Source organism: Aptenodytes patagonicus, chromosome 7 (assembly GCF_965638725.1).
Source record: "Aptenodytes patagonicus chromosome 7, bAptPat1.pri.cur, whole genome shotgun sequence".
Classification (NCBI taxonomy): Eukaryota; Metazoa; Chordata; class Aves; order Sphenisciformes; family Spheniscidae; genus Aptenodytes; species Aptenodytes patagonicus.
The window spans coordinates 32,611,493-32,628,545 of record NC_134955.1 but is presented as its reverse complement, the minus strand read 5'-3'; the positions used below and the strand labels follow the sequence as shown (position 1 = coordinate 32,628,545).

Below are 17,053 nucleotides of genomic sequence, written 5' to 3'. Positions count from 1 at the left end.
TGGTCCCAGAGAGGCTTTTTCATTGCCTTGTTGAAGTGGTTCTTAGTCTGGCTGACCTTCTTGGTCCACCCTTCACAGGCAACTGAGCCATACTGTCCCCCCGGCAGGTCTGACATCGGAGCACTGTATCCTCGTAGGTCTGGGCTCACGATGAGCAATGCTGCCAGGCCCCTCAACACCACGGGGTGCTGTGAAATGCTTCTTGTCCAGCCTGAGAAGAGCAGTTACTCCTCAGGTATCCTCGGACTGGAAGAAACTGTTTTGATCAGCAAATAACCTTGCAAAAAGTTCAGGTAAAGGGGAAAAGGTGGTATTAATTTTCATAGTGTTTGGGTTGGGGAAGAATAGCATTATTCTATCACAAATTAACTGTAGGTATCCAACCCTCCTGTAATCTGTTGAATATCTCAGGATATTTTCATCTTTGTGACTTCATTCCCGCTGAGAATTTGTTCAGGGCATGTGTTAACTTAAAAATAATGTATAAACAAGGTGCGAACAGTTCAGTTAAGTGATAGCCTTGAGGTTAAAAAACGCAGTGATCAAATTCAGTGTCTGAAGTTGGCAGGGAGATCCAAGTCTTCCCGAGGAGGTTAGACAAATTAAACTTGTTTTGAAAGGTAGGTGTTAAGTCTGTGAAAGAAACTCACTTGCACATCTAAATGAAGCCAGCTTTCCAGAGTTGAAAAGAGCTGGTTGAGCTCTCGGGCTGCCTTTAGGAGAGAGAGGGGCCATGCTCCCACCACGTAACCTCTCTGCTGAGGTTGTGTTTTGTAGCATCTGCGAGGAAAAAATCTTTAGGTAAAATCAGAGCTGTGCTCCCTGTCTGGCTGCTGTTGGCCTTGGCCTCCTGTCACCAGCAGGTAGGGGCTGTGCTGTCAACCACTCGAGCTAACAGAGCCAACAGCTTTGGGTTTATTTTTGTTGGGCTTCTGAGACCTTATTAACTTGAAAGAAGAGAGTTTTTGGAGATACCGAATTTCTGCACTGTGCTTATGTTCAGCTTTTTGTTCTCCCTGGCGTTGCCTTCAAGTAAATACAGGGGGAGTAGCCTCAAAAGGAGCAAAAATCCCTTCCTGTGTTAGAGTGAATGGGAGGAGGATTAAGCTCCTTTCCCCAGTAATCAGATTGCCATGGCTTTTGGAGATGATTGTATATTTTCCTGTATATGATGGATTATGTGCTTGTGAAGTAAAAGTTAACTTGGCTGTGAAAATCTAACCAGTTTTTCTCTATCGTAATTTTACTTTTTGGTTGTGCACTTCATACAGTGACCATGGACACATACCATCCCTGCCCACAGCATGAGGCACGGGGAAATCACCCTGCGGTTGTTCTGTCTTATGCTTTTCTCAAGCTGTAGGTCACTGGCAATGTCTGGGAGCCTTTGGAAAATGAAAGCCCTCCCAAGGTCACAGTATCAGGGATTCAAATGAATATGGGAGAAGGGGGGAAACTGGACTGGACGGGAAGCGCCTTAAGCTTGTCGCAGTATAGCTCTAACCTAATTCACATGTGGGCCAAACAACACGTTGCTGTCATACCCGGTCAGCAAAAAAGCATGATTGCAGTAGGACTGTCAGTATGCTCAGACCACCATCTCTTAAGCAGGTCTATGTTGTCTCATGGTTTCTAGTCTCAGGGTTTAAATTTGGGAGGTGGTAGCCGTGTCTCTAGGTGTGTGTTTGTGCAGTAACACACATGGTACATTTGAAGCCTATCCTACCAGCAGGGCTCCAAAGCACTCACGTTACACAAACGTAAGTCACCGTTTTGCATAAACCACTAAGTCTCTCCTTCCTTTTGACAGATTGAAGACATCATTACGAGAATGCAGGATGACAAAACAGGTGGAGTTCCCATCCGCACTGTCAAGAGCTTTCTGTCCAAAATCCCCAGCGTCGTCACCGGTAAGGACCCCGGTTAGCAGGGAAGAGAGCGCGAGCTGTTCCTCACTGGCTCTAAGCAAACATATTGCTAAAGCCACAAAAAAGAAAGAATGAAAGAAAAAAAAATGCCCCATCTGCTTATTTTTTCTGCACGTCGTTGTTATGAGGTGAAGTATTGAACCAAGATTTCTTAATTCTGTTTAGGCAAGCATTTATATTTCTTTGGGGTGAGTTATATTTTAAAATGTTACATAGCTTTTGTGGCTATTATGGTATAACCAGGCAGAATCATTCCCCGTGATGGGAGCAGGAAGATCTTGGGGAAGAACTCGGGAAAGAAAGCTGAAACAATGTTTTCTCACTCATACCCAGATACTCTTATCACACTGCTGTGACAGGTAGAGGAATGTGAAATACCTTTTATGCATGTATGCTGTTTTATTAAAGCTATATGTACAAAAGCGTGAATGGTACGGGAACTGGGAGTCAGAGTACAAAACCGTTCCTACCCGTATTTCCAGACAGAATATCTTCCAGTGCAACAAAAAAGAACTTGATAGATGATGAGTTTATTCAGGGTGATGTAAATTGCTTGGAGGATTTGTACTTGGGTTTCTGGTACCTGCTTTCACTAACTCTATAGCAGTATTCACTACGGTGGCACAAAACTACTGTTTTCCCTCTCTCTACCAGTAGACTGTTGTCCATTAGGAGATACCTAACTACTTCTGTGACTTATGATTTATGATGTTGTTTATCTCTGCAAAGTAAATATGGTTTTATCTGTCCTGCAGAGTCTCTTTCCAAATCAGACCAGGTACACACACTGATGAGTCTGTTTAGGGAAGTTTCCCCTTCTGTTCTGAAAAGTGAAGGGCTTCCTTCTCTGTGGCTGCAACTTTGCTGCAGTGAAATTCAGATCATCACTAAAAATGCAAAAGTTGCATTGTTACATATAGGCAGCACACCAATAACTGATAGAAGACTGGCAGTTCAAAGGGACCTTTCTTGCTCTTGGGGACTGCATACTGTTGTAAAATAATGGGGAAATATCTCTAGTCAATAGGGATGCTGGCAATGCAGCTGATGTCAAACCATTGCAAAGGGGGTTCCCTGCAATGGAGCATATCGGAGCTGAAGTACTTCACAAATATCTTTACTGTGAAAATGGTTGGATTGAGCAGAGTTTGAGGTTATGTTGATTGCTTCAGGAGTGTGATTTGATATCCTTGTATCAGAAATGTCCAACTTAAGCTACAGGGATGGAATACAAATTTGCAGAGTTCTTGGGAATAGGCAGGGAATATGGAACTTGGAATGAAGTTTTTGCTTAAATAAGGCTCAATCCAGTTAATCCCTTTTTATTGAGCAACAGGCTGTTCTGTCTGAAATTGATTTCAGGGTGGTGACTCGGTGTAACTGGCAGTAGCAGGATTAGCGTTTTACTGTGGAAAAGAAACCTGAATCTAGAACAAGACGTGAAAATTGTGTTACTAAATTGCAGGTTATGGCTGGAGCAGGTATGAGCTAACTGTTCTTGAAGGTAAAACAACCATTTATCTGATTTAAAACCCATTCCATGAGCTCAAGCCCGCAAACACAAACTGGATGTCTTAAGATTTATTCAACTAAAACAGATATCTGATATTCCTGTTAATATTCATAGCACTGATTAAGCAATTGACCTAGTCGTCAAGCCGCCACCTGTTACTCAAAGAAAAAAGGAAATGGGAGACCTCACAGCATCTTTAAACTGATTATACTGATCCTTAGGTACCACCCTGGTTGGCAGCGCTGGCACGCTGGAAACTGCCCCCTCGCACTCTGCTGTTCTGGAAGAGCAGCTGCAACTGCATCACCTTGAAATGGTTGATTTTTCACAGCACAGGGAATAGTGAAGAGATGAAGATAAAATAAGAACAAAACCTCCCTCCAGAGCTCACAGAAAATTCTCAGATTTGGAGGGGGACAAGCTCAGTACCATTCCCTTCAGGTGATTTGACGGCAGCTCCCTTGTGACGCACTGGGCAGTGCATGAAGCCTCTGAGTTTGAAAAGGATGGGAAAATAATGGCTCAGATGAGTGCCCAAAGTTTTCTCCATTTCTCATTTCTCCTTTCAGACGCATAGACCTGCCAATATAGACCAAAACCAAAAGAAATTTGTATATGGTTTCAGTACTTGTGATAGACGAGTAAAGAGCTGGAGCACTTGAAGAGGCAGGAGCACCTATGTTTGAGTTGAAGCTGAGGACACTGGGTTTGTTCAGTCTGGAGACGGTAAAGCTGAAGGGAATGAGAGGCTATAGAGAAGACAGGGTCAGACCCTTCTGAGGAGTGCATGGTGGAAGCACAAAAGACAACGTACGCAAGTTGCAGGAAAAGAAATCCCAACTAGATACAGAAAGTAAGTTGTTTGTGGTCAGAGTGGCTGAGCATGGGCCCGGTAGCCTGGAGATGTGGTGGAACCAGCATTCTGGAGCTGTTCAGAAAAACCCCTGAGCACAGCTGACCTGGGCAATCTGACCTAACTCTGCCTCTGGCCTTGCTTTGGATGGAGGTTGGACTAGATGACCTCCAGAGAATCCTTCTAACCTGAATTTTTCTTATGATCATTGGACACTCAATTTTAGTGCTTGTCTAATTCCACTCAATGTCATGAACACAAGAGAAGAGCTGTCAGAAACTTTGGGCCCCCTCTTGGGAAGAACTTAATTTCTATACTCTAGCATTCTCACACACTTTTTATTTCTACCTGAAAAATGGAACAGCGACAGTGAGACGTGACTTACTTGGCAGGCTCACAGTGACTGTGATTAACAGTTTATTTTTGCTTGACACTTCTATTGTAATTGCTTCTCACAGGAGAAATGTAAAATCTTAAAGAAAAAGAAACATTACAGCAGTGTCTCGGTGCTCTGAACAGGCAGCTCTGTTTATAGTACAGCAAAGTGGGTGTTGGATTTAAAGTTTGAATACCAGGGAAAGAACTGCTCATCTCTGTTTTGCTTTCATCTGTCCTGATGCCTAAGTTGTGAATGAGGCATTGTGTAACATGAGGAGAAGGAGCCTCAGGGAGTTATCATTAATGGTCCCCTCTCCACAACAGGAAAGGGATGAAAAAACCTTTTTTGAATGTGTGATGAGTCTGTGGGGGGATGCTGTGCCAAAGGCACTTTTTAATCTGCATTAGAAGTAGATTTGTGTATCTTCTTCCCTGGCTTTTGGCTCAAAGTAGGTCAGTCAAAGGAGGACAACACAACACACCGTTATCTTCTCGGTTAAGTCTTCACTTTTACAGGCAAGCCACAGAGAATGAAAGTTAGATGAAACCAGTCCATGTGGCATCTGTGTGTACGTATCTGACAGAGATTGTCCAACAGTAAGTTGAGTACAGCACTGACATGGACGAATGGAAGGGAAAAAATGATGGAGGGCAGGTATTGACTAGTGCTGTGATCCATGCCGGTCTGGGACCGGGTCGTCAGCCAATGTCCATGATGGCAGTTGCTGCAATAAACAAAGTTTCACATTTCTCTTTTAGTGAGAAAACAGTTTCCTCAGTAATGATTTTGTTTCTGCAAATGAATCGGCAATTCTCTGTTTTCCCAGTCATCAGACTGTTGTAAGAACATCTCATTATACTAACCAGCAACAAACACCTGGCTTTCTAATCTTCTTTTTGATTTCTGTACAATTGCATCTTAAAACTAACCTCCTGTTTGGTAGAAGGACCAAATGCATATCCTTTTTTCTCCTGATTCAGACTTGGCCCTAGACAACATTGCTGAAACAAGTCAGGAAGAAGTCAGTGCTGCAACAGCTGAACTTCCCAGTGCAAAAAGCCTCCTTCATGCTCTCCAATCTGCCTACAACCTCATTCCAGATTTCTCCTGGTCCTGTGTACTGTCTGATCCTCTGTACCAGCATCTTTGCTACTGCAACCCAAGGGAGACGTGCAGTCTACAAGCCTTGCACCGTTCTGCCCTCCTCCCACGAAGTGTTGATACAACTTCTTCCTGACCCATAACCCCCTGACTTCAAGCAGGCCTGTCCCCACAGCTCCGTTTTGAGTGATACCTCCTTCTTCAAGTAGCAGTCCCCTAGCTGGCACCTCACTCACTCACTGCTCCTGACCCTTACCCCAACGCTCACTTGTCGTCTTGCTCTGCTCCCAAAGCTGCCTGTGTGGCTGTGAACAGATTGATGGGTGATGTCCCAGCTGTACTGGCTTGGGTTAAGTGCTGCCATGCAAGCTTCATGCACGAAGCCCTGCCAATGCATTTCACTCCTGACCTGCCATGTCTGTCTTAAGTCCCAGACCTCTCTGAGCAGAAAGTGCCAGTATTACTGAAATGTGCCAGATGGCCTGTCATTACTTGGTCATTAAACTTGGTCTAAACCAAGTTTAAACTGCTATGTCTGAAGAAGCCAGCATGTGTCTTGGCAAATGCCTATGGAGTTGTCCCAGAATACATCAGAATATCACGCGCTCAGAGAAAATGCATTTGGCTGGACCATGGAAATCCCATAGTGTTGGGAAAGAGGAGAGACTTTATTATTGATAGTGTTCCCTGACGGAGTAGTTCAGGACAGACAAGTTCTGCTGGAGGACTTCGTACACTCATTGTGAAATGAGTTCCTCTGATGCCAATCAGAGGGTATTCATAGCCTTTTCCCTTCAGAGGAGTTCAAACACATCTCTCATCCAGATGTGGCAGCCAGAGGCACAAGGGAGAAGAGCGAGTTCCTCGTCTCCAGGGTTTGAAAGGTCCCTGTTCAGAGAAACTGTAGAAAGAAGAGTTTGTGGTGTGGGGAGGAGGACCAGGACTGGCAATGCTGATGAGACCCAGCACCCATCGCCTAGCAGGGCTCGGAGAGCAGGCTCTGAGGCTGAGTGCTTTGACACAATGTTCACTTTCTTAATGCTTTTTTTTTCAGGGTAGAACTTGCCTTGGTGCCTTACAGAAACTACTTTCACTGGGACCAAAAAACTCCATAAGCTGGCTGCAAATGGATTTGGCTTCCCCTGGGCTGTCCGTCCAGCTCCTTGCATCACCTGACCTTAGGGCCTTAAGTGGAGGACTGAGCCTGATACAGATCTGCCTGAGTGTTTGGGTAGTTTCATTCTGGATCTAAACCACTCATGCCTACATCTGGGACAGAACCAGTCTCTGAACCTGAATAGCCGAAACATTTGTCAAAATTAGTGTCTGGGTCTGAACTTCTAGCCCAGGTCGATCTTTTTTTTTATTTTTATTTTGTCTTTCCTCTGCAGTTTTGCTTTGAGAAACAGGAGACTTGAAATGTGGTACTGACTTGGTTTCAGGCAAGGTTTAGTAGATGTAGATAGTCCCAAATCTAAACCAAGTTCACTCTTTTGCTAAACATGAATGAGCCTATTTAGTTAGAACAAGCAAAACAAGAAAAAAAAAAACCCTTTGCCAAAACCTAAATAATATCCAAACTAATTTTGGGTGTTTACTGATTTGTAAATGATACAAAGAACATGCTCATGAGTTAAAACTGATATATATTTATATATACATATATAGTACTGTATCATTTCTGATGGTTTTCCACATTTATGTACAGCAGATGCTACACAGTAAATTCAACAGTTGTGCAATTGCGTGGTGGAACCTGGCTTGCAAACACTGGTCGAGCATACAAATCCATTTATTTCTCATCAAAAATCAATTGCTCTGAGCAAGTTGCATTTAAACTAATTCAAGTCAAGACTGGGCTTGTTCATCACAACTTGTATTTTCTTCTTTTATGCATCTCTTCTTCAAATTGCACCCAATGGAAATGTAATCTATCCTTCCTTCAATAAGAAGATTGTTACACCTTTTAATCTAGTATTTCAAAGCTGCTGTGAATCACATAGCATTAGACATGTCAGCTATTACACGAGTAGCGCATGCCTTGCAATTTTTTTTTTCCCTGTAGCTTTCTCTTAAGTTCTCTATTCCTATGCCAGGAGACAAATTAACCCAGTTAAGGAGCCAAGGAGTTGTGCTGTCTTCATCCACAGGTCCCTCTTCCCTCCCTTTTTCTCTTTAACTGCATCCAGCTTCCTGCCTTTCAAAGGGTGAGAGGGATGGGGAGGGAAAGATGCAAATCAGCTCTTTGAAGTGTAGCAATTCTTTGCCTGTTGTTAAGATGCAAGTCAACAAACTTTGTGAAGCAAAAGTTTAAAGGATTTGATTTTCAGAGGACGAGAGGGATAGTAGATTAATTGAACAGGATATGGTTGTCAAAGAAATAAGAGAATGCAACCAGAATTAATATTTTTAAACAGTGAATATTCAATATATCTCTCTGTGCATCTGCACATGTGTACACTTAAATGCACGTAAAGAGTGTGCAATTTTTCTTAAGAATAAGCCTAAGAGTGGTAAGTGTTGTACGCTAGAAATAAACAAGGACAGGCTTCTGCATTTGTAGGTGCTATGCAGAATCGGGACTGCTAGTGTTTGTGTATCACTGCCCTCTGCCGCAACCAAGCTATAGTTCAGTTCGTGCAGCTTTTCACCTTCATCACAAGCTGTGCTGTGGTTGTACTGTGCTTTCCCAGCTCAACTGTAGTTTGTGTGGTGCTTTTCGTGTGCAGCTTGTTCCACAGTGTGGTCCTTCCTAGCTGTGTGGCATGAACCCAGCCCAAATATTACAGAATATCATGAGGAATTTAATTTCCTTATATTAGAATTGTGAAGGTCCTTCCTGGTCCTACTTGTCCTTGCTAGATTTAAATCTCTGCATCCGTCAAGTGAAGCTATGATAAACCAGAAACTTAAATAATCATGCTACATGAATATTCCTGTGGGCAATAAAAGTACAATGAAAAATCACCAAATGGTCCAGCTTTATCTTTCTGCAGTGACTTGTCTGCTCTTCCTAGTCTCCAGAGATGTTGTCAAAAGGGAAAGTAAAACCAAGAAGACCTTCCAGCCACCTGGGCAGAAGTTAAACAACACAAAATTATAATTTCTCTTATTGAAGAACATGAGCATAAAAATTACTGGGCTGGAAGACATCAAATGAAAGCTGTGAGCCTGGAACAAAGCAGGTCTATTAAAAATGGTTTAATTCCCCCCCCCCCCAATAATTGCTTTTAGGCCTTTTCAGTCTTTCAGTTGAGACTAAAAGCTGGAATAGAGACAGATTTGATGATAAATTACCTGCTGAACTCCAGTGTTTAGATGAATTGGTAATTCAGCCACAATAACAAAAAATGTTACATATTAAGGGCATTCTTGTTGCTGACTGCAGTTTTATTCTGAAACACAGCATTTAGCTGATGGAATATTGTGGCTAATGAATAAAGCATTAAAAAGAAAAGCCAACAATATTTCAATGCCTGTAGAAATTCATAGGAATGAATGATTAATGCTTTTCTGCATTCATCTTGCTATCTTCAAAAGCGCAGCATTATTACAAAAGTTTGTTTCCAGATCTGAATGACACAGCAAAAGAGCAGAGATTAATTATAAGTACTGCGTGGCTTTGATTTTTGGATGTGAGCGTTGAGCAGACTGCACTCGAGCTGCAATACTTCACCTCTCCTGTCTTCACTTCATAGCAACCTGGGAGTTGCGTGGTGAAGGATCTACCAACACAGTTTTGTTTTTTCACACCTCTTGCTTTGTTTCTGTCCTGCCTACAACACTCCTGTGGGCTGCTAAGCTTCAAATACACAGCGGAGCAGCTTTGCTCCCGTTGTGCCTGAGAAGCCATATACCCACCGAGGCGTATGTGGAGATCTGACCCTTAGACAAGCCATTTTTACCTTGAGGTACTGCAAAAGCAATGATATTTAAGTGCCCAATGGTAATCAATAGCAGTGTGAAGGAGCATATCTTTGAGTGTACTTTGGCAACCATTACTTTGAATCTGTTGCTTTAATTTGATGCCATTCCAGCCGTTAGAAAAATAAACCACTCTCATTATTCAGTGAATATATCTGCCTCATTATGCCATGCATATATTCTGTTCATTCTTATCTATCATTCTTTGGCTTTTTTAGTCAAAGTAATTTTCAGGATATTATTTATTGAGCAGATTCTTACTTGCATTTTAATTAAAGGGCTCATTGCAAAACACAACAGTTTGTTCTGGAGTTTAAATTTCTTGACTTTAATCAATGTGGTGTTGTAATGAAATGCAGAAGTTAACTTTAGTAACTGTAAATCCCGTCTCGTGAATAATTTTCTATTCTTTTACACATACATTAGGTTTGATAGGTGAATGATTCTTCTATGTAGGCTATATTTCAGTTACAACATTGAAGTTACCATTAATGTAACTGTTGGGGGTGGGGTGAAAAGGAAGGGTTGGTTTTGGTTTTTTACTTTAAATAGTACAAAGAATTACATAGTGCACCAGCTTATTTCTACTAGCCATAGATAGCGCACCAGTCAGAAATCACTGTTGCTAAAAGCTACACTGGGGACAGTTAGGATAAGTCTCCAGAAGATGCTGTAGCTGAAGGGGGTTGGCATAGTGCTAGAGTGGACAAACTGTATTACCTGGTCTGTGTGGATACCCTGAATGGTTGACGAATAACTTGTTTTATTCTGCCTGTTCCAGTAGAAATACTCAGCTCTTTGGTCTGTTATGTATTTGCACTACATAGCACCTGGGAGCGCCATAGATTTGGCTTTAGAATCTTCTACCAGAAATGGCAAACAGGAAAACAAAAAAGCTTTTAGGCATTCCGTATATATCCATCATTATAAATAATACACATTTGCATGTTTTCTTTAACTTTTTTTTCTGTGTGGATAAATCTCTCAAAATTGCATGCTGGTTTCCCATGGATTTGTTTTGAGTATGGTGTGAATTGATGAGCTTGGATATTTTTGATGTATGATTCACTACCACATGCAGGGAAGAAAATTATATTTTGGTCCTGCAGAGAAATAAAACTAAGCAATTAGGTCTTTGTTTAGTTAATTCCTATTTGATGGCTGCATGCTTTGCAAGAAGAGAGTCTTAGGATTCTACTCCATTACAGGGTCACTTGCACAATAAGAATTTTCTCCATGCAGATACTTCCACAATATGGCCAGGATTGCAGATTAACTCTTACCTAGCAATGAGTAATAAAACATGCAAGAAACTTTGAGAAGTCAGTTAATGTCAAATGCTAATTATACTCACAGGAGAAAAAAAACCAAACCATAGACTGATATGTCTATAGCAGTGGAAGGCTTTACATCCAATTGTTGTAGGGTTTTGTGTTGTATTGCATAGAAAGTCTTATTCTGTTATTTTTGTACCTATTTTTATTGTGGATAGGATTGCGTCTTTTTTTCTTGGTTTCTTTTTAAACTTGGTTGTTTGCTGGTTGATGCCAAAATCATTGTCAAATTCACCTGAGTGAGTAATTTCTGATGAGTGTTTCTTTTTTTATATTTTACCTTTGGCCTTAAGTATTCAGTAAATTTTGTTCCTATTTTCTGAATAGGTTTGACTGAAAACCACACTTTTAGAAAATGAGATATTTAACTCATCCAGTGTTACTTTGTTGAATGCTGTTTGTTTTTCTCCTACCAGAGACACAATGACAGGTGAGCTTTCTAAGGGAACTGTAGTAGCCACGGAAAAGAAATAAAGGTTACTGTATTCTGATAAAATTTCGATCACAAGGCTAGTCAAGGCTGTCGTTGCTGAAACTAATGAATTGGACAGTGGCATCTTTATCAAAGTTTATTTCTTTTGTCAAGTAGAAAAAAACAGAATTGGAAGACTAGATTTTTTAAAACGTGATTTATAGTTTTGCATTGTAGCATTTTTTTTTAATTCATCATTTACATCATTGCTACATGGATGCTGCATTATGGATTTTTCTTTTTTAAGTAGGAAGAGCTGATTTTAGAGCTCCAAAGAGTGTTGGGTCCTTGACACAGTGGCTTGCTTTCTTGGAGAGCTACAAGATGTACTTGGAGATGATACATGCCTAGAAGTTGAAAAAACATAACTTGAAACTGTAAAAAAAAAAAAAAAAAACCAAAAAAAACCAAAAAACACCAAACAACCCCCCCCCCCCCACCCAACAAAAAAAACCCACAAAACCAACCAAAAAGACAACAAAAATACTTTCAAAATGAGCTTGTCAGTACGCCTTTGTTTACTGATTTCAGAAACTTCTTTTGCCACAAGTTTGGTGTGTCTGGGCACTGTGTTGTGCCCAGTGGGAGCTGACAGGAATCAGCTTAGACACTGCAGCCATGTGCCCAGCGATAAATAACACAAGTGTAAAGGCTCACAAGTCTTGTGTGTCCTTGAACTGTTGTTAAGTGCAGCGCACGTTCCCGGGCTGACCCTGGGTGGGCAGAGGAGGGATGGACACCTTTGCCCATTGTGCTGACTGGTGCAGCAAGAGGTTGTGGTGGTCCTTTGGTTCGGTCTGCTTACATACAGCTTCCCTGCCTCAAATCCTCTTTATGACTGTAGACCTTACAGGAGACTATCCAATTTAAAAAATGCCTGGCATAAAATCTGCTGTAACCTTTAAAAAAAGTTACTGTCACCCTTAAAAAAGTAGTAATATGCTCAAAAGTTGTTCCTTGTTTCTGGTCTGACTTTGTCCAGATCGCCTTCTGGTATTGAACCTGGTGTTATGGTTGACAGTGAAGATAGCTGTTCTCCCCAAAAAGATGCTTAGTCACTGCAGTGAAATAGCCACTTCACGTTCTGTTTGTGAGGTTAACAAATTGAGTCCCTGAAAGCGCATCTGACTACAAAGCACTTTTTCCAGGCCTTTAATTCCTCTTGTGCTTCTACCCTGGACCCTTTCCCAAGTTTTTAACAACTTTTTTGAACAGTGAGCACCAGAACTGTCTAAAGTTTTCCATCAACTGCTGCACTAGTGCCCAGTGCGGGGGTAACGTAACCTCCCTGATCCTGCTCCAGAGCCACCTTCCCCTTCAGAGGTGGAGCACCACACTGGCTGCTCAGGTTATCTGTTCGCCTACTGGGTGCAAATTCCCAACAGGAAGATGCCCATAAAGAAAGGGTCTGATAAGTGCTCTGTTGCCTTTGTTCATATCCATGATACATAAACAAAGGAATGAGTTTCTGCTTTTTATGTAGTATGTTAGCATATCTCAGCACCATCTCTGTCAATGACATACTGCTCATTTGTTCCCTATTCAGCTTTTTGCTCCTGTTGTCAGCAGTGGTCCTTGAGCATCAAGTTAAGAAACATACCTAGTCTACAAACATTATTTCATGTCTTGGCACCAGTAAGAGAGCACACTGGCATGTTACAATCTTTCTTTGCAGACTTTTCTTCCCCATTAATTTGTATGGGCTGTCCCGTGGGGACCTTCTCACTCATTCAGATAACTGAAGATCTCTGTGGGTTCCCCTGATTTTTTTGTACAAGACAGCTGAGCAGACATCCATGAGTGTATTCCTCTATATTTGGATACTTTTATTTAAAAACACAAAGGAATTTATTTCTTTGCCATGGTGGAGAACAGCATAAGGAAAAATTAAAATAAATATAGCCACAGCTTTCTTCTTGCAGAGTGCTGTATTTTAAGAAAGTAATATTATGACTGATTATAGTTAGCTTTCATAGAGCCATTCTTAATTAGTGTTATATTAGTGGCTTGGGACTTGGCTGCAGACGCTTGTTCTGTGTGTGAACATAAATAAACTCAAGAGCGGCGTTCAGGTTTTGCGGATTCCTCCACATTCCCCAGTTTTCTTTCCTCAAGTACTTTCTGGGGGTGCAGGGGCCTGTTAGCTGGGGTGCTTGAGGCAGAGGGGTTACCATAGCCAGCACCACACAGGGAGAGCATCCCCCTCCCAGCTCCTCAGTCCCCACGACCAGGTGCTGGCTCAGAGGGGGTCAGCTGGGGACAGACATGAAGCCAAGTGAGCTCCTACCTCTCTGTGCTGGGGGAAGCTCTCTGACAACCTTGACACTCCCCTCAAAGCTCACAGATGAGGCTCTTTTCATCATTAATTCTATAATGCTCCTCTCCCTTCCTCTTCCCTGGCAAATTTGTCAGCATTGTGAAATTAAAGCTGGGGAAGAGTGGGGAGATCAGAACAGAATCTAACGCAATCAGGGCAATAAAGCTCAAGAATGTATCTCCTGCAGCCTTTCTACTGTATTCAGTCAGCCTGTTTCTTGAGCCCTGTGCAAGTTAGATTTGAGCGTAACTTCTAATTAAGTATCTGGGTCATGTTTGACACACTCTCGGTTCAGCACTGACGTTTCTGTGCTCCTACTTAGGTCTAAATTTGCCAGCTGTTTTCCTTAAATAATTCCACCTTCCATTAAAGGATTGTGCATCTTATGTAATTATACCCACGGTAGCGTGAGGGCAGTCTTCAGGACACGGAGGTAGAAATAGCTCAGTGTTTTCTACCAGCCTTGGCATTCTTTAATTGAATCATTAAAATTTGGATTCCTACCTCTGCTATGACAAGCTTCTCTAGCTCTGCCGAGCTCTCGTTCATAACGTCTAGACTTTGACAATTTAGGCACAGCTCTGGAAACAGCTGTCTTCTGTGCCACTGAGTCCTCTAATCCTTGCCTGTCAACTGTTTAATCCAGAAATGTCAAGATTCAATTCCCTTTCATTATCTCTCTTCAGCAGTCAAAGGATTTGTTACCAGTTTGGACAGATTCAGGGATAGGTTGCATAAATTTTCTTCTAAATAGTCTCAGGCCGTGAAGCATTTTCTGAAACAGAGATTTACATTATGCGACTCAAAATAGTACCAATGCTATAAAAGCAGATTGTGTGAGCACTGGACAAGTCGTGCCGCGGTGTAGAGTGCTAGACTAAGGAAAAAAACTTTGCATGTGCAGTGTCAGGCTGGAGATTTGTCAGTCTGCAACTACTGTTGTTAAAGTAGGGTCCGCTCTGTTAGGGCCCATGCTGTCGAAAGAAAAGATCTTAAAAAAAAAAAAAAAAAAAGCCTTCTGGTTCTGTCACCACGCACTCCTCTTTCCTGGGATTCCTGGGCTAGTCTGTCCATGGAAAAGGAGTTGCCCATTTTAAGGGCAGTTTGTTAGAGATTTGCATCTATCTACTGCAGTAGGTGCCTTACTAGTACCTTTTAAAAAATGCTTCTTTTTTAAAATGAAGAAATCCTGCTCCTCCTCCTAGTTCACCCTTCAGTCCCCGTCTGCTCTTTTTGCATTTGTGTGTGGTGCCTCCCCCAACTGGCAGGTTCTGCACAGCCTCATCCGCTGCAGTTTGCTTCAAGCTCACAATCATTTCATAATGTGCTTAGTACCGTTAACCCCCACCGCCTTCTGGTGTCCTCTTTCTCCTCCCAGCTTCACACTTTCTTCTCTGCCATGTCTTGTGCTTGGAGCAGCCTCTCACAACCTGTATACCAGGTACATTGATGATTATCAAAGTGGTGCTTTCAGAAAGCCTTTGCGTGTTTCTAGTGCCTTTTATTTCCCAGGAATGAAAACGTGTATTAACTACCCTAACTTACCAATGAAGAAGTTTAAGACAGGTCAGATTCAAGCAGCTGAGCTCCTTGCCTGTGGTTTCATATGGGCTTTCTGTCTTACATTGCTAAACTGTGCAGCTTGACAGCATCCTTCTGAGGTCTTGTTATATCCATTCACGCAAGTAGTGAAGATAAAGAGTAAGTGACTTGCCTGGTGTTAGACAAGAAGGCAGGTGAACATGGAGACCTAGGTACAAGACTGTCCTTTTCCTCGCTATGGCTGCAAGAAGGATGGAGATATGGCAAGCAGGATCCTGGGCAGAGGCAGATTAAAGTAGTCCATATTTCTCAGGGGTCAGAGCAGGCATGTGTGGCAAGACAGCACATAGGAATGGGAGCTTGGGGGGGGGGGGGTGAGGAGAGGTTGAAAAGCCATCACATTTTGATTGTTATGGTCACCTGCAATTACATATTTTCACTTCAGACTACCTCTGGGTGACAATGATCATTAATATGGACCTGGAGGTTTGCCCTGTAGAACAGGAGGGGCATCCTTCGCAGGTGGTACTGAGAGAGATGGATTAATATGCCGCCACAGCGAGAAGTAAAACCTGCGGCTGGTTTGCGTCATGTCTGCGTGGGTCTGTTAAGCCACCTTGCTGGCTTTACTAAATTAAAGGTAGGTAGCATCTGCTCTTCAGCTGTGTCACTTGGCAGTGCCTGATCAGCCTGACTGAGTCTCCGAGCCTGTTTCTGCCTCTCTTTGCTAAGAGAGGGAGTCACTTCCAGAGTTCATCCTGTTTTCTCTCATTGCATAGCAAACTTTATTTCTTGAGTGGTATTATTGAATTCCACTATCCTACCTCTAATGAAAACCTATATAGATTTGCACATTAACATGAATGGCAGTTGCATTTTTTTTGTCACATAAACTTACCTTTTTTATTATTGAGCTTTATAGGTTAAGCTTTTGGTGTTGAAGATGGTAATTTCATGGTATGTTGTGGGGGCACAGGATAATATACAACCTACTCTCTGCAAATAAAGCTGCCACGTAGGGCTGTAGTAGTGATAATGATGTGCAATTCCATATTTTGGGTGAGAACTTGCTGAAGGGGCTTTGGAGTCTAGAGGGGCCGCACTGTATGTGTTTAGGGAATTAGCTGCAAGTGCTCTATTCTGAGGTGGGTTTCTGTAGGACAGTCAAGAGAGAGAACTCTGCAGGATCTCTGCTGGTGTTAGGATACTAGTTTTCTAAAAGGGTAGCTTCCAGTGAAGCCAGGCTGCTGTGGACATCCATGCATGCAGCTGCCCTTGGAACCCTTATGGTGAAGACAATACCTTTGCAAGCTCCCTGTAGATGCTGGGAGGGAACGAAGATAAGGCATGTCCTTTTCAGTTGTGTCCTTCCCTCCTGCTTCTGCCTTTTTCCTCATAACCTGCAGCTGCTTAAGGGATTGGTCTCACCTAATGAGACATGAGCGTACAGAAGATTTCTCTGAGGTGAGACTTAACTAACGTGGAGTAAGTTAGCAGGTATGAACTGCAAAAGGTAGGCTCTAAGGGATGTAGTAAGAATGCCCACTCTGAGTCAAACCAATGCCCACCAATATTCTGTTAGGCTGTGGATCCTGAAGTGGATATCTAGGGTAGCATATAAGAAAGAAAAAAAAAAAACATGTATAGCAATACTGTGGTGGTATATTCCTCAGCCTCCAGCTGTCCACTA

The 17,053-nt window shown here is 42.3% G+C and overlaps 1 protein-coding gene across 5 annotated transcripts in view; it reads left to right on the top strand.

The window, feature by feature from the left end:
• Positions 1–17,053, top strand: part of RGS6 (regulator of G protein signaling 6) — a 293,786-nt gene that overhangs the window by 184,771 nt on the left and 91,962 nt on the right. For all 5 annotated transcript variants that reach the window (XM_076344752.1, XM_076344748.1, XM_076344750.1 and 2 more), the window contains one exon: positions 1,811–1,910. In XM_076344752.1, coding sequence (XP_076200867.1) covers positions 1,811–1,910 — 100 coding nt within the window. The remainder of the gene's footprint in view (positions 1–1,810; positions 1,911–17,053) is intronic.